Source organism: Euwallacea fornicatus, chromosome 26 (genome assembly GCF_040115645.1).
Source record: "Euwallacea fornicatus isolate EFF26 chromosome 26, ASM4011564v1, whole genome shotgun sequence".
Lineage (NCBI taxonomy): Eukaryota > Metazoa > Arthropoda > Insecta > Coleoptera > Curculionidae > Euwallacea > Euwallacea fornicatus.
Window position 1 is genome coordinate 2,960,411 of NC_089566.1, and position 17,857 is coordinate 2,978,267.

At 36.4% G+C, this 17,857-nt stretch overlaps 3 protein-coding genes across 8 annotated transcripts in view; 2 read left to right on the plus strand and 1 right to left on the minus strand.

The window, feature by feature from the left end:
- Positions 1-2,524, plus strand: part of ptc (protein patched) — a 40,402-nt gene extending 37,878 nt beyond the window's left edge. For both annotated transcript variants that reach the window (XM_066296719.1, XM_066296718.1), the window contains exon 6: positions 1-2,524. In XM_066296719.1, the coding sequence (XP_066152816.1) occupies positions 1-1,845 (1,845 nt within the window). In that variant the 3' untranslated portion in view covers positions 1,846-2,524.
- The window catches only part of bgm (bubblegum), a 17,575-nt gene continuing 2,226 nt past the window's right edge, over positions 2,509-17,857 (minus strand). For 3 of the 5 annotated variants that reach the window (XM_066296745.1, XM_066296744.1, XM_066296746.1), the window contains exons 2-11: positions 13,905-13,989; positions 7,910-8,120; positions 7,637-7,771; positions 7,387-7,582; positions 7,229-7,330; positions 4,184-4,581; positions 3,879-4,117; positions 3,578-3,828; positions 3,159-3,510; positions 2,509-2,665 (exon numbers count right to left, since the gene is read on the minus strand). In XM_066296745.1, coding sequence (XP_066152842.1) covers positions 2,592-2,665; positions 3,159-3,510; positions 3,578-3,828; positions 3,879-4,117; positions 4,184-4,581; positions 7,229-7,330; positions 7,387-7,582; positions 7,637-7,771; positions 7,910-8,120; positions 13,905-13,911 — 1,965 coding nt within the window. In that variant the 5' untranslated portion in view covers positions 13,912-13,989 and the 3' untranslated portion in view covers positions 2,509-2,591. Of the gene's footprint in view, positions 2,666-3,158; positions 3,511-3,577; positions 3,829-3,878; positions 4,118-4,183; positions 4,582-7,228; positions 7,331-7,386; positions 7,583-7,636; positions 7,772-7,909; positions 8,121-13,142; positions 13,534-13,904; positions 13,990-17,857 lie in introns of those variants that run through there. The other 2 variants (XM_066296743.1, XM_066296747.1) reach the window with 2 other exon arrangements.
- LOC136347083 (proclotting enzyme) overlaps positions 11,824-17,857 on the plus strand; it is a 15,758-nt gene continuing 9,724 nt past the window's right edge. Inside the window, exon 1 of the mRNA XM_066296757.1 lies at positions 11,824-12,076. Coding sequence (XP_066152854.1) covers positions 11,992-12,076 — 85 coding nt within the window. The 5' untranslated portion in view covers positions 11,824-11,991. The remainder of the gene's footprint in view (positions 12,077-17,857) is intronic.

Below are 17,857 nucleotides of genomic sequence, written 5' to 3' on the forward strand. Positions count from 1 at the left end.
GAACCTGACGCAAATCTCCTAACAGCCGAAATAATTTGTCACCAACAGAAGAGCATGGTGGCGTACTTTGCAACTCGTTCTTTTAAGTGTGTGCTGTTGAAGCCTTGTGTAAAGATACTCACATGCTTAGTTTACGTCATACTCGTGGTATTCTTCGTGTTCAATGGTCTTAAACTGGAATTCGACGTAAAACTGTCCTCGTTCCTGCCGCGGAACACTCAAGAGTATAAATACCTAGAAGCCCAAGATAACTACTTTGGCTTCTACAACTTCTATTTGGTAGTGACCGAGTTGGAATACCCGGTTAGTCAGCCCCTTCTCTACGAATACCATTCATCTTTATCGCGCGTCCACCATGTACTTAAGGATTCGAACGGTGGATTGGCGATGAACAATTTCTGGCTGGCAAACTTCCGAGATTACCTGGACGATTTGCAGGAGGAGTTTGATAGCAATAGGGAAAAGAATTGCTTGAACAGTGAGAAGTGGTTCCCGAATGCCACCGAAAAAGCAGTATTAGCGTTTAAATTAATGGCACAAACTGGTATTGTAGAGTTTCCCGTAGAGAAAAGCCAGATTCTGAAGAAAAGACTCGTTACCGATGGTATTATCGATGCCAAGGCGTTTTACAACTACTTATCCGTATGGAGCAGCAACGACCAGATCTCTTATACCAGCAGTCAGGCGGACTTGAAGCCTAAGCCCTTCCAGTTTTACAGCACAAAGGCAGAATGCGATTTGAAGATTCCCAGATCGCAACCGCTCACCTACTCCCAAATGCCATTCTACCTCAAAGACCTCAAAAGCACGGGGGATATAATCGCGACGTTGAAGGAGATCAAAGACATTTGTGAGGATTTTAGCAATAGAGGACTCAAAAATTACCCCGTGGGGCTAATATTCGCATATTTCAATCAGTTCCTACTTTTAGATAGGTTAATAATAATTCAATTAGTATTAACACTTTCGGCAGCAGCGTTCGTGGCGTGTACACTAGTGAGGTGGACTAAATTGTGGTGCCCGTTGTTTGGAGTTATCGTTGCCATGCTTCCTTTGTGCCTAGTAAATGTAAACGCCTTCAGCAGTACCATGGGCGCTTTGCACTTCGTTATTGTAGGTAGAAATTTCCTATTATTGACCACAGGGTTTTTGAGTGCCATTGGCAGCAAAGAGAGACGGATGAAGATGTCTCTAGAAATTAACGCCGACCACATCGTCAAAGGCGACTTCGGTCTCATAATTTCGGTATTCGTCCTTCTTCTATCGGAATTTGAGTTTATCCACAATCAACTCTTCACATTCTTAATGATTTCTGTGTCCACCTCCTTGGTCAATTCTCTCATCTTCTTCCCACTGCTGCTCACCTTGGTGGGCCCCAAAGGAGAAGTCGTTCCTATCGAGCACGACAATAGGATCTCTACTCCGCCCCCGCCTTCTCCACCTCCAACCCCGGAGAAACCGAAAGTGTTTTCTAAAATTTCTCGCAGAAACCCGTCAAATAAGGCTACTCGTGAAACGAGCCTCACTACTATAACCGAAGAGAGTTGCAATCAGAGCATAGTTGTGGAACCCCAGGTGACTGTGGAGTATAGCAGTCCGGAGTCTAGCTCTAGCGGGCCTTTCACCACCAAAGTAACCGCGACTGCTAATATCAAAGTAGAGGTCGTAACTCCGGTGTATCGGTCGAGTAAGTGTAGTAGTAAATGTCATAGGAGTTCCAAGTGTAATAGAACCAGGCAAAAGCCTGTCCCTACTCACCATACACAACCGCAGTGCAAGTGTTGCAATAAGGACTCTGATAGTAGCGATAGTACTGCTGAGACTGAGGCTTGCCAGTCGAGCTAGCAGTTTGTTACCAAGTGCGATAGGCTTTAGGTTAACCAATTCTATAGATTAAAAATATAGCTTTAATGTCCTATTATTTATATTAACTGGGTTCAGTCGCTTGGACTGTAATTGCCCCCAACTAGCATTCGATCGTCAATCAAGTCACGTTGTATATGTATTACGTAAAGTATTATTAATGTAGTTGGTTTGATGATTTTAAGATAACTGTAAAAATAGCGTTTCGGGGTGAAATTGTACCGTAGGTGGTTCCTTGAGAGATCTCTAAACATCTCTTAAAGCGGGTAATTTTTGAAAATCCCTTTCAAATTCGAAAGTTGACTACATCTCTGCATTTTAGGTTCGAAAAAAGTCGTTACTTAAGTATGAAGTATTTATTTTTACATGCTATGTACCTAGCAATTTAGCACTAAAAATGTTAGCAGATACGAGCACCGATACTGGAAAGTTTGTCCACCAACTTCTTCAATGTCTGTAGAACTGGTTAACTTAGTTTGACCACAAATCCAATGTAAAAATGTTTATATTGCATATATGTATACCATTCGTCTATTTATTTTCTTTTAATTCGTGTAAGATAGTTAGATACTATTTAAAACTATATCGTAACGGTATTATTTATATTTTTTGTAAGCGAAGGATATTTTGACAAAATAGAAACTGTTTTTATTTAAATAAACCTTTGTTTTATTCTAATAAATGAAGATTTATAGTATAAAACATTATGTAACAAGATATAAAATTATTCAGTTATACAGACTCTCGATGATGTCGGAATATTTCGTCTCTACTACTCGTCTTTTGACCTTCATGGTTGGACCTAAAAAAAAACACCATTTTACTTTAATCGGTTAATTAACATTACCGCACGGCTCTGAACCCAACCCCCCTTCGCTAGCTTCTCGACAAATTTTTATATCATTTTTTAAATGTTGCCTACGTCACTGGTAGCAGGAAATGACCGATTTTTTTTTTAAATTGAACCGTGGTCAAGCGACACCTCAGACTAAAGGTGTTTGAAAACTATGTTCAAAGGGGTGTTGCGATTCAAAATCTATCGATTCGTTATTGGAAAAACTAGATATGAATTGGTTTGTTTCCGATTTTGTGATTGTTTTTATTTATCTTTTTATTATTTTTTTCTAAATGACTGTGAGCACAAAATTGAAAAAAAAAAACAATTTCCTATCAACAAATGTTGGTAAGTAACAAAAAAAAATTCGCTGCTTACGTATTATTTAACTCAGTTTGTATTGGATTTTCTGCCAAGTGTATACTTGAAGTTGAACAATGTACGGAATTCAGTGACTCACCCAATTCCCCTGTAGCAATAGAAAAATCAACGGGCAAAATAGCAAATTTCTGAATTTTTTGGGCTCTGGAAGTTGCCTTTTCGTTGCAACGGTCGATGCCCGCCTTAATGAAAGCTAGCAATTTCGGATCAGGACCGTTTTTAAGTACTTCGGTTACGGTACTTGCAGGGCATCCTAACGATTTAAGTACCTCCTGCGTCAAAGGTTGCAATTCATCCGTAGGAGTTCCGTTTGAAGGGTCCACTTCACATTTCAGGCTTATCAGCAAAGATAAGTACTTCCTCTTGTCTCCTATTAGGAAGGCGTTGTTGACGAATGGAAGCTCTAATTTTACATTTTGTTCTATTGGCACCTGATAAGACACGTCGTTTGAGTGGCAATTAATTAATTAGTAAACGCGATACGTAAGTAAAACTTACCGGAGGTACGTTTTCACCGCCAGCAGTAATGAGCAATTCTTTCAACCTCCCCGTGATATATACCAACCCCTTCTCGTCCACATAGCCCAAATCTCCCGTGTGCAGCCAACCCTCATCGTCTATAGTTTCACGGGTTTTTTCCAGTTCGTTGACGTAACCCATAAAGATGTGACGACCATACATGCAAATCTCACCATGACCGTTCGATTCAGGATTGAGAATTTTAGTTTTTAGGCCCGGAATTGTCATGCCTAAATAAATGGACAGGGTAATGGTAGAAACTTGCGATTGATACAGGTACCTATGCTAGAGAGGTTGTTTGCTGATTCAGTCGCCAGTGTGTGTCCCCCACTGGCCTCGGACATTCCAAAACACTCCATGACGGGAATGTCAATGCTCAAGAAGTACCTTTTTATGTCCGTGGCTAATGGAGCCGCCGCTGAGCAGAAGAAGGTGCAACGTTCAAATCCCAATGCCTCTTTAATTTTGTTGAAGATAATAGAGCTGGCCAGGGAATATGCCCAAGACTTGGAGTGGATACTGATGATGTGAAAACATTCATTTTAGGTTCAACACTGTAAAAACTAAAGAAACACAAATCCTCACCCATTAATAAGATTTAAATGATGCTGCAAAGTGTACTCTTTCGCCCACGACGCTATAGCTTTCTTTATAAACCCATTCTGAGCAGCTATTTGCTGCATTTTCTCGTAAATTTTTTCATAGACCCTAGGGACTCCCAAAAACTTTGTAGGGCGAACTTCCTTGAGGGTGTTCACCAAAGTGCCTTTCAGGGCATCTTTGTCAGCAAAGTAAACGGCAGCTCCGGCGTTCATGGACAAATATATGTCGACGACTTGCGCAGCCACATGGCTTAATGGAAGATAGCTGATCAGTGTCTCCTCTCCCCGGGCTAATCTGAGTCTCTCCATTATGACCGTTGCATCGTATGTTAAGTTGTCATGACTTAGCATAACAGCTTTAGGATTTCCTATCGTGCCTGACTGGAATAATTCGGAATTTAAATTAATATAAATGATGACGATATGCCGGATTTAGATGAAGACAAACATTTTACATTATACAAGATGGTTTTTTATGGACGATAAAAATGAATGTAGGGCTCATTTTAAGATAAGAACTTCACATAAAGGCATGTGTCTACCACCTAACTTTCTTCCATTTTGATTTACAGGGTGTTGAAGTTTCATTCGTTTTTCGATTTTAATTAATTTCTCTCTCATTTCTGAAGATTATTAACTCAAAATTGGTACTAACAATCATTTTAGCATTACGAACAAACTGCAACAGGAGTTATTCAAAATGCTCCACAGGGCGTGACTTGTTTCGTGGTCGATTTCAATATTTTACATCGACACTTTTTTATGACATTTTTAGATTTTATTTTTCAACTTAACCTGAACCAACAAATAAAAATCCCTTATGTCTTTTATTATTGAATTTTTTGCCTTTTCGGTTTTTTATTTCACTTTTAGTTTTATTAGAAACAATAGTTTAAAAAATGTTTGCAAAAACCAAATGAAATTTGGAGGCACCGTTCACTATTAAATGCATTAAATTTAGCGTTACTTGGTTAAACTTACAGCGCTGTTGGTTTGGCAGACACTTAACAATAGTAAATCATCGCAATCCGATCGTATACAGTCCTTATCTAGTGACACTTTTGTAAATCTTTATACAGAGAGCCTCAAAAGGAATGGGACATAGGGCAACAGCGTATTCCTTACATAAGAATATTATCACAGGGCCTAACTAGATCTGCCACCCGAATATTGATATTAAAGGGGGACATATGTATATGGAGAAACTCTGGCCACCTAGGTGACCTGATTTGGCCCCCCTGGACTTTTTTTTATATGGGTGTCTACAAAAAAATGTTCGTAAAGAAAGACCCTTTTGCGGCGTCGGTCATCTTGAGAGATTTATTCCAGAATGTATTATAAACGTAAGTCCGCAAGCTATCAAGAATTCATGAAAGAAGTTTCTAGAAAGGCGAAACTTTGTAATTCACATCATGGAAAAACATAATTCAATTAATTGATTTCCCCCTGTAACTCTCGTTCAAATGTTTTCATGGCCCTATTTTAAATTTTGAAGTTCGCTTTGGCCTATAAATGATTTCTGTTTGGAAAAGGATGCATAAGACCCATCTAATACATAATTTAGCCATTTTCGCTATTTATTTATATAAAATTCTGTGTCAATAAACCTTATAAAAATGCCGGAATAAGATAACCCGAACGTTTTCTTTATAAACTAGATCAACTTTGCATCAGTGCGTACGTAGCGTCTTTAATGAATTTTACATTTTCTTTAAAAAAATGGATTTATTACAACTTTTAATTAACGAATGCTCATTCAGACAATGACTTTGATATACTGTAATTATTCTTGCAAGGTTGCTGACCATTTTTTGAACACTTCGGAAAAGCAGGAATATATATAAATTTTTTTATTGAAAGCCATCCGAGAAAGTTGAACATTGGCATACGGGCAGAAAATAAGAAACTGAGAAACTTTTTCTTTTGTACTTTTTTAAAATTTTGAGAAATAATGGTAGATTTTCAAGGTTTTTGAAAAACAAAAGTAGTATTAGAGCTACTTAGAAATGATTTAGATTTTGGACTTTCAGTCTACGAAGACAATTATTATAACTCTTTAGAGCTAAATTTGTTACATAAAAAAAAATATGTGAAACGAATGCGATATATTCTAATAATATCATGGTGGGAAAATGGAAGAAAAAATAGAAACGTCTTATATATGTATATCATGGAAACGAAATCGTTGAATTCGAACCGCTCCAATTTTTCATTATACCAAACTTATGGGTGGAGTGGATCATCAAGACCCATTGGATCTTTCCTATCCGTGCGATGGAAAATATTAAGATGGTATAAAAAATTAGGGATACATGTCATCCGATTGATACTTTTAAATTCCTACTTTCATTACAATAAATGCTCAGGAACGAATATTACATTGTATAATTACAGGATTTCTATAATAGAAAATTTTACAGATGGAAGCAAGCAAGACCGCGCGGGTCAAAAACCTTACAGCTTATACTATAACAATTAGAGTCATAAATAAAAAAGGTGAAATTGTTAGATAACGTTAGAGAGTTAATAAAGATAAGTTCGTAAATTAATAAAGATGAAAATCAGAAAAATGAGCTTGCACTTTTGTGAAAAATATCCCAGGCTTTTGCGTAATAGATTGTTTTGATACTTTCCACGTGTAATATTTTTTTCATTGGATATATTTTTATGGTTATTCTATCTTTTTTGCATTTCTAGTGGTACATATTGCAACAATTTTTTTTAAATGCTGATTTTTTTAGAATTTTTAAACCAAAACAATACTTCCTGTCACGTATCCGTGTCGGTCCGCAATGTATAATAAAATGTGTTGTTCAATGCGCATGCCACGAATCTACAACAAATACCCAAAAATTCCATCTACACATCATTTTTTTAAATAATAAAACACAAATCGTCACTTCTCTATTAAAATGGAAGCCCTTCGAAAACTATACCGCTTCTAAGGAGTAGGTACCTTAACGTAGCAACAACGAAAGCATTAACGCAGCTAGCGGGCCAAAATCTAGAATTTATGGATGATGCTTACCGTGAACACTAAGGTACAACACTCGTTTATGCAAATTTTACTGAGCCTTTCTTCAAGAGGGCCGTCTGAGCAATTTCTACCTATTTCAAGTATTTCTTTCCACTACAGAGGGAAAAAGCTATAAGATTAGGTGGTCTTTGATATGTTGCGTCGCTTACACTAATGACGTCACTCTCTGAGGGTGTTCCGGAATATTGTATTACAGCCTTAAGTTGAGGTAAGTTGGCTCGGATTTGAAGAATTTTTTGTAGTTGCTGCTCGTCTTCCACCACTATTATATTGGCCTTACTAACTTCTGCCGAATGCTGACAAGCTGAAGGTGAATTTGTCGTGTAGATTCCAGCAGCTATGCCCCTAGAAAAGTTAGTTATGAACTCTGTAGATCACTTTCATAATGCGAAAACTTACCCGGCAAAAATAGCGGCCAAATCTGATAGGAACCATTCTACACTGTTGTAACCCAGAATGCATACGGAATGTCTCGGTTTTAAACCTAAGTGAATGAAGGCTTTAGCTACTGTTCGAATTTCTTCTAAATATTGCCTTAAAATAAAAGAGATCTGTATTAGAATTGGAGCTTTAGTGTACGATTCCAGTTAACGGTGCCGACATGCCATCATGCATAATTCAATTGTTAACTTGCTGACTAATTAAGAAATTAATGAGCAACGAATAAAGTACCTATAAGTGAAATGTTTCCATTCTTGCTCCTGTTTCCACGAAAGGGCAATTTGATCTGGAAAAATTTCTGCAGCCCTTTTTACGTATCCGGGTACCGAAATCGGAGGAAGAGTTTCGATTGATTTTCCGCTTTCGGGTACTCTCAGGCGCACGCATCCTTCTAGATCTGTAGTGATGTCGCTTTCTGCAGGATTCACTTGATCAGGTCCCGCTAAAAATGATTCGATGTAAGAATACCTCGAGTTATTTACATTTTTACACAAAAAATTACTAAAGCACTACACAAGGGGTAGCCCAGTGTGACAGGACAAAAAAGTTTATGTTTGTTGGCATTTTCCCATAGTTCACGGTCGTAGAATAAATATTTTATAACCAGTCAATGAAATTTAAAAATTTTAGTGCTGACCATAGCGACGCTGGTGCAGATTGAGAATATCTTTCTACTTTCTGTTTCAAGCGTCTGGAAGGGCCGGAATTACTTGCGCCAGTAGAACTAATATTTCTTCGATCGATGTTTGAGCAGCTCAATAAACATTTTTAAATTGAAAAAATACTTCTACTGCCCTAAATCAAATCTTTCGAACAATTTTCTTTCCCAATTATGTGCAACGCTTTATATATATTAAAAAAAAATTGAAAACATGTTTATCTTTAGGGGTTCACGCTAGACTACCCCCTCAACGACCCGATTATTGAGGGACTGGTGGCTCAATCAGGTATGTTGCTTTTACAGAAATTAGGAAATTGTATTTTTTAAGCAGGTTCTTGCAGCTAAATTTATGGCGCGATTTCAATAATTTGTGACTGGCAAATGGGGAGTGCAAATTATCAAGCAACAATATGTAGTTTCGAGAAAATCGGCGAATGGCATTGTGGATTTATACAGGGTGTTCCAAGAAAAATAGCCACAGCTTAAGGGTGGAGACGCCATCTAAAATGTAGTTAAATGCGGCCAGAATGAGGACGCTTCTTCAAGATATAAACATTTAAGTAAATTTCATCAAAAACCGGACTTCTTTATCTGAACCCGCTATATTTTCACTTTCTATCATTCAAAATACAAATACGACTTTATTTTTAAAATCCACATTAAGTTCCTTATAAAATCCGACATTTTCTGTTGGTAAATGTGCCTTTTCGTACCTAACGTAGCCGTTTAAAGAATGGGAAACTCTGAAACTCCATACTTCTTGTCATTGTTCACCAGTAGCTCTCGCAACGAATGTTCCAGCCACCTCTTTGGAGATTTCAACACAGTTGCCCTATCTAACACACATTTAAACGGTATACGCACTTTTGTATTTTGTTTTTAAGTTTTTGAGCAGTTTTACAACGAAAACATCAATAAATAAATACAATGTCGCATATCCTATAGCAATCCAAATTATCGGGCGAAAACTTGAAACAGCTAACTATAGGATTTTTATCTTCCAGAACAAAGATAATTTTTTAACTCTCAATGTTAATTCCTAGATGGGTATAGCAATACAAAATTCCATTAACTGTGACTTGCATCAATGCAAATTATACAGGGTCTTTCTTAATGGATAGTAAACAATAAACTGGGAGCATCGTGAGTTTATTTTAAGATAAAAACCTCGTATAAAGGCATGTCCTAAATTGCTTCAATTATCATTTACTTGATTTATTTTGGCGTGGAAGTTTAGTTTTTTTTTTCGATTTTCATTACTTTCTCTTTGATTTGCAAAGATAATTGACCCAAAATTGATAGTAAAAACTATATTAACATTACGAACAAACTGAAATCACAGTGATTTTGCAATACACTACAATGCATTACTTTTTCGTGGTCGCTCCCAATGTTTTACATCAGAAATTTTTCTTATATTTTTAGATTTAATTTTTTAACTTCATTTAATCCCTTATGTCTTTTATTAACTTGTTCGCCTTTTCAGTTTTTTTTTTAATAGGAACAATAGCTTAAGATATATTTGCTAAAATTAAAAGTACTAATTTGGATTAACAATCAAAATAATTGCTGAAAAGGTCCTCCTACCAAAATACGAGATTCTACCCTTCTCGTGGATGATCGGATTCAATGAAAAATTTTAGGGGTATTTTTAACAGTTTCACTAGCATTTACAATTCTATTTCTCAGCTCTTCTCCGGTGTTCACTGATGTAGAATGTACACAAGTTATCCAATGCCCCCGAAAAAAACCGCCCTGTTGAACGTTTTCAATAATTGTCATTCCAGTTTGTTCGTAATGTTGAAATGATTTTTACTGCCAATTTTCAATTAATTATTTTTACAAATAACAGAGAAATTAATAAAAATTGAAAAAAAATTAAATTTCAAAACCGCGTAAATCCAGATGGAAACAGTTTGGAACGCGCCTTTATGTAAAGCTTTTATCTTAAAATAAGGTGTTCATTCGTCCATCTCGTTCTTTACCATGCATTAAGAAACACCCTGTGTACGTTCTGACACGTTGGTGAACGAATTTTTAAAATTGTGGCATTCCTCGACGTTTTTTTAGCACTATTTAAAACAAACGTTTTTTTTAACATTACTCGTTTTGATGTTAACGCTAATAACGTTGTTTCAATTATATTTTAATTATGATGTTAAAGTTGACATATTTGCACAATTTTTCAATTCTCCTGCTAGTAAAGTACAACAACTTTAGTTCCGGTTAGTGACCTTCATTAACGATTTTTTATATCCATTAAGTATTCTTTTTTTGGCGATGAGGTGGGAATCTTCTTAAGGCACCTGGCTTCGATGTGCAGCCAGGTACTGTGGAATTCGACCGACCATCATGTCGCCCGCCTACCCGCCACCACCAACTCCCCTCGCCGTCCCCGGTATCGCCTTTCGGCATTCCTTCAGGATGCGTCAGCACTCTAGTCTTAGAATTTATTCAAATGGGATAAAATAAAGGTTCAGTTAATGAAAAATACGTATGTAAGTCAAGTAGTACGTGGTTATGAAAACATCAAAGGAAACAACTATCGCATAACAAATTCAGTACTCTTTAATAATTCTGTTTATACACGTGACCGCGAAAACAAATAACATAAAGGTTGCGAATAGGTACATTGGTCTCATATGACCTGCTGAGAGCTGATTTATTGCTCTTGGCACCCAATACATAATACACTAATGCCCCTAATTTTTGGGCACACTCTGTATGAAACTGGACGTAATGGAAAAAACTTGATCGGTTATTAGTGATCGTCACAGAACCCTGAGCGAGGCGCGTTTAACTTCTTCAGCTTTATGAAGCTGAAATTCATAAAACATTTGCGTGATTATTTTTTTTGACTAAACCGTTTGCGGGCACAAAATCGAAATCAAATAAATTTCTTATAAACAAACATATAATCGATAGATTTTAACGCGCCATATCGCATTAAATGTAGTTTTGATAGACTTTCAGCTACAAGTGCCCCTCGACGCATGTTTGAATTTTCAAAAATCGGACGTTCTGCGTTACCGGCGACTTCAGAAAATTTTCGAAAAATAATTGTTAAAGAGTCAATAGAGAGGATGGAATTTAGAGCCGCCCGGCATACAGGGTGATTCAGTTGTATTTGTCCGCGATTTTCCGATACTCCTTTGTTTGATTCGTCACCATTCTGGTGATCTGAGAGTAGATCTGCGACTTTCAAATTTTTAGTTTCTCTCATAGTGAACTCACGAGAAGCGGCCTTCTAATCATACGGTGCGGCGCGCACTTATCTACTAATTCTGATGAAGTATCTTCCTATCTTGGACTCTACACTAGTGATCTTTGTACTAAGTACATACTTGATGAAGCTATGTAATATATAAAGTTTAACTACAACTAAAGTAAATATCTGTAGATAACACCCGCGGTACTTATAGCGTATTACCCAGCTAAGTTTACAGCATTCGGCGTCTAGTTAAAAAGCATTAAGTGTTTCGTTGCAAGGGACTTTGAAGCATCGGACGATCATTCGCAGCGAGAATCGGATGTTTGAGGACGTGAAAGCATCATACATTAAGGCTGACTTGAAACCGCGTTCTAAAGGATTGATTTTCGTTCCTACGTCATTGAGTGTGAATTTGATCAGTAGATAAAAACGTTCGTTTAAATGTTTGACGTTAATTTTATAAAAATAAATAAAACGCTTAACAAATGTCAAGTTAGGGACACACTACACGTTATTAACGTTAATGGTGAGTGTTTTAAGTGTGCTGATGTGGGCTATTTCTATTGATGTTTTATTAATGATAAACATTTAAAATTTTTTATAGATGCATAAATGAGAATTTCTTTTTAATTGCATAGATACTGGTTAGGTATTTCGAGTGAACAATGATAACAGGAGCCAGTTCAGAGTTTAATAAGTAGCTCGTTGTATAGAATGGGGAGAATACTTAATTTTCTTCGTTAGCATAGGTGTTAGAAACAATTTTTTTTGCGGACGTGCAGAATCTTCCAATTTTCTTCTCCCGAAGTTCTCGAGACACCAACGGGGAGTCTCGAATTTCGATCATGTCGCCCGACGATACCGTGCCAAGTCGATACTATTCCAAGAACGTATGATTAACGCCGCTCTAAGGTAATTTGTTCATACCTACGAATATTGTATCAGGTGTTTCATTACACCGGGCTTGTCAACTGATTACGACCCATAAAGTATGAGTAATTTAAGGTTTTTCTTTAATCGAACAAGTACAGTGCGAAACGGATAGTACTTACTTATGATGTAGGATTTTCACGGTGGCCTTTACGTGTTACAAACGAAATAAGTCGGAAAACACACGAGCCCCGAGTTATTGGAATTCTATTCTTGTTGCGATAACCCAGAGAGCGGCCCAATAACACCGGCAGGAAATTGGAATGGCGCATTTGGTGGAAAGTGGAAAAATTAAGCGGCCTTTTAAATCCCATAAAGGCCAAGTTTTCGCATAGATCAATACATGAGTTTCCGCTAAAGTTTGACCTGCTTTGTGCGGTAATGCAGGGTCAAGGCAGGCACAAAAACCTTATACATATGTGGAATGCATATTGATATGCACAAGAACGAATGGGTTCGGCATATTTAAAAATAAGCCATAAGGTGACGTTTAACCGGTTGGGCGCAGTCAATCTTGTCTCGAAATATGAGGACAGTCTCGACGAAAAGAGGGCAAAAACGTGCCTTGTGCCTCGTGGCATCGGAGCCACACCAAATGTTCCATCGGAATTTGTTGGGACTGTTGACGTGCGGATAAAGGTCTGAAGTGGACATAAACGTACCCATTTGGAAAGAGTTTGATTTTCTTCGAAGGCGACAGTTAACCGTAACAGTTATAAACAAAGCTAACCTAAAATGCCGCCGGACGAGCTAACCATTTTTCGCACCACTACTACTACTACTTTTAATGTAAATGTGCAGAAGTCGGTTTTCTAAAAATACGATATGGAAAAAGGACGCACTACACTTTTGTGTTATATTGTAGAGCACTGTCCGACTTTTTATTCAGTAGAACTCTACTCGAGAATATATTTAGCGATCGCGGTGAAATGAACTGCACAGAACCCGCAACGTACTGATTGCCACGGCCACGATAGCTTTGTTTAAACAGCATATTATTATTTAAACAACGTGTGGTGGGGCACAACACCTTCAAAAAGAAGATCTCTTTTGGAACGAATTATGGATATCAGGTGGTTTAATTTTTTTTTTTCTACAAGTAATTCCGGTTATCCAGGTCACGCCGGTCAGCCGCCAGCACTGACCTAAAATTATTCCATTTAGATATTTATATCGATATTTGATTCATCTTATATCATACGTTATGTGGAAATTACAAAACAATGCATGAACACGTAACGGAAAGCCTAATCATAATTCAATAACTGGGGCCCGGACGGTGACCGAATACTTTACAGTTCAGGAATAGCAGTTGTCCGTGTATTCTGTTAGGTGGTTTCGATATGTACGTGTCCGACTTGTGGTCAAACAATCTCAAATTCATATTTTTGCACAGGAACTTTGAATCCCACCCAAAAACTTACCGTTCATTTCGACTATTGTTCTGTTTCTTTCAATTTGTGGTCTTTAAGTCACTGACAGGTAACGCTGACGAAACGATAGCGGATACTGGAACAAAAACCAGAATGTTATATTCGTTTGGTTAGTATGTTATCTTTTTTAGTTTCGGTTCTTTCGTTACTCTTTCCTCTTTTCGAGGCTCGTCTTAACTTTTATAGGAGCTACCGCCCAAAACGCACGAATCACTCCGTACATTGGGCGATAACAACAAACGAGCACACCCTGTAACTTTTTTGATAACGTCGCTTTGCGTAAGTGGCCAAATTTCCAATTTTTATGCGAAATTTTCCCGTTATCACCCAGTATAATTTCTCCGTAGCTGTGTCTCGCATGGACGAAAATTGAAAAAAAAACACACAAAACAAGGAAACGCGGGTTTTCGGACGAAATAAAAAATAAATTAAAACCTCCATATCCAAATTTTTATGGCGGTTTTTGAGTCGTTCTATATTCCTCCAAATGAGGGAAATCATTAGCGAGTATTTGGCTAATTAAATTAATGAAAATAACCAACGACGTTGGTGAGCATAAAATCGGAAATTAACCAGTTTTCTATCAACAAACGAGTTTTTTTGCATTGTTTACGTACTATTTGACTCAAAATTTTATTCGTTTCGTTCAAAAACTAATCGATAGATTTCGAATGGCAACACACCAATGAATGCAATTTTTAAAGAACTTTAATTTGAGGCGTCGCTTAATCCATGATTCAATCTAAAAAAATAAAACAACATTAGAAGACAGTGTTTTTGACATATCTGATGCCGCTTTTGGTTGTTTTTTTTAAGTAATAATTTGTTAAAAGGCTAACAGGGAGGGTAGAGTTTAGAGCCGCACGACGCAGGGCGCCCCCCAAATAAGGATGAATAGCATTGCGATCCGGAAACGCCAATAGAAATAAAATCGCTCAAGTTAGAGAAAAATTGGGCAATTTTAAGCGATTTAATAATCTATCTTAATACCGACACAATTACGAATGGTTACGAAGGTACCAGCAAAAAAAAAATTTTTTTTTAGCATTTTCCAATTTTTGCAAATAACTCTTGTACGGTTCCAGTAAGAGGAATGAAAGTTTTACTTTGTTAAGGCGGTTTTTTGAGAAGTTCTCAGCGGTGTTGCCAGTTTTCTTGTTAGGATCTTATTTTTGGGAGATTAGTTGTTTATTTTAATTTTAATCAATCGTTCTTCGGCTTTTTAAGTACGATTTTCGTACCTTTGAGGGCTGACACACTCCTCATACGTAAAATTAAAAATTTTATCGACTTTCGTTTTGCGGGAAAATCCTGACATCGCAAAAACATTTCCAACCTGATATGACTTCCAGTTAAACCGGCAACTGGCCCTTGCTTAATTTTTTTTAAAGAGAACATCAGTTTCTTTGTGTGGTGGTGGAAATTCGTTTTTCGTTGAAAATAAACACAATTTTCATAATAAAATAAATACAGCATCGATTCTCAACGGTTTTTGATTTATTTCAATATTTACTGCTTTTTCCATACGTGTAGAGCTTTACTAAAATTCAATTACCTGCAAAATTATTTGATATAAATCGATAAAGTTAATTTTAAATTACTGGAAAATTAGCGCATTTTTATAAACAAACGAAAAGTTAGTGAAAATATTTAAAACAACTTTATTGGAATTTTGAGGTCATTTTTTTTTCAAATAGCACCCAACTATTATTTTTGTGTCATAAGACCGGTAGAGAAAAATAAACGCGTATGATATGCCTCACAATTATCGAAAATTAATATTTTTTTAATAAATAAAAAAACTATAAACTACGTTGTACTGCGTATACTGTAATAGATACATCAGCGCACCTTTACACGATCGATTTGGTTAACGTTTATTTAGTTTTTCTTACAGTATGAGGTTTTTTCCACAAAACAAAAATGCATTAAACGTGTAATATTTTCCGTACCCGGTTTACGTCAGTCCCCAAATGCGAACTCTGTATAGATGCGATGTCGAACATTTGCATTTTTAAAATCGTTGCAAATTTTACTTTTCGGTCATTTATCACATTTGGCATTTTTCTCGGAAATTCTTTGACTTGTAGCCGTTAAAAATTTTTAATGAGACGCCTATGATTCTAACTTACAGCAATGGAACACAATAACCAAATAAATGTCATGAAACCTTCAAAAATATTTTAAAGTTGTAAAATCTTAAATTTGTTTGACGTGCGCATAATCACATTAATACACATACTTAAGCGTGTTCTTGAAATCAGCATAAACTTAAAAAAAAAATTGACTATATTAAATTATGTTTTTACTAACAACAATTCAGCTAAATTTCAATAGAATAGAAGTTTCAAATTATAATAAATGTTCAAATAAACCTTCGTTATATTCCAAACGTAAGTAAACTCTTTTGACCGTGGAACCTAAAACCCTGTTTAGTATTTCTGAAGTTATCGTTTTCTAGACATTTCGAAGCTACTTAAAATTAAGTACGGTGGCTCAAAAACAATAATTCAACAGTCAGCTTGAATTTTCAATGCATGGAGGGGGCAGTTTCTTAACTTGATTCGCGTGGTATTTGTTGTCTTTCGGCAACGGTCAGCAACCCTAACTAGCGATCAGAGACCTGCGCTTTCCACACCTAACGTACAAACATCTGAAACTGACTGGTTTTGGTTGTTACTGACAGACGGAGCGGTTTGAGAATTTCTTGGAAAGCGGGTGTCGGAGACATGCGCTTTTAAACATTTTTAAACTCACTGATATCCCAAGTTGCTGCATTTGGGCTCCTTGCGCCTATATTTCGTAGGTATAATTCACTTTCCACGTGCCCGTAGCTTATTTTCTACGTGGTTGTAATTTATTTTCCTACCCATACAGGGTACTCTTGGAATAATTTCGAGAGTTTGAAACAGTCACGGTTCACGCATGTGCCTTGCAAACGCTTGTGTGAAGAGGGTTCTAAAGAATGTTGAAATATTTAATTGCAATATGTTTTATTTGAGTCACAATACTTTACTAGCTGTATGCAAATTAGATATGTTTCATGACAATATTTTATTACGGGCAAAGTAGTACCATTATGTAAAGGTACTACGTCGCTAATAATAAAAAAAAAACGTCAGTACAGTCGCCAGCAAGTTGGCCAGATTCGAAACCGTTAGATGTTTTCTCTGGGGTTTTATTTAAAAAAATAGTGTATGAAAACAAATTTGTTTTTATAATAAATCGCAACCCTGTATATTATATGAATTTTTTGATTTGACTAAATCTATGTGTGGTCGTTACAGTTTGGATATTTTCTAAGGAAGCAATTTTTACATGAAATCGTCTAAAATACTGCGAAAAGTCTATTCAAAAAATAATACATACATGTGCACATGTTGCCATAAAAATCCTGGAAAATAAAGAATTTCTCTTCCATTTCTTACGTCCAAATACGACTTTCCAATTGTATTTTTTTGGATTTTTTTTTTAAATATGCGGAATTTCTAACCTGAACAGCTCGGAATCAAGTCGCAACTAAAAAAGTTCCATCTCTAAATATTCCCAAATTACCCTTTCCCTGAACTAATTTTTTCGCCATTAACGTTGTACGTAAGAATTCTGACCGTTTGCATACACGACTGAAGAACAAACAGTTTGATATAATCGATAATCGTCGGCTTAAATCTAAAAAACTGAATATGTTCTGTATTTTCTCTTAAAGTCCCATTTTTCAAATAGGAATTTTTAAAGTCAAATTAATAGAAATTTCGAATGTTTGATTATTTACAACTCACATAGCCTCGGTACAACCTGAAAGTTTATGTATTTTTCTTTTCAAAGTACACAATTTACCCGATATCGACACGCTTTAAAGATTTTGTATACGATATAAAAAATAATAACAAACTGAAATTATTGGAAATCGTCTAACACTAGGGACTTGAAAATGGCGAATTCCC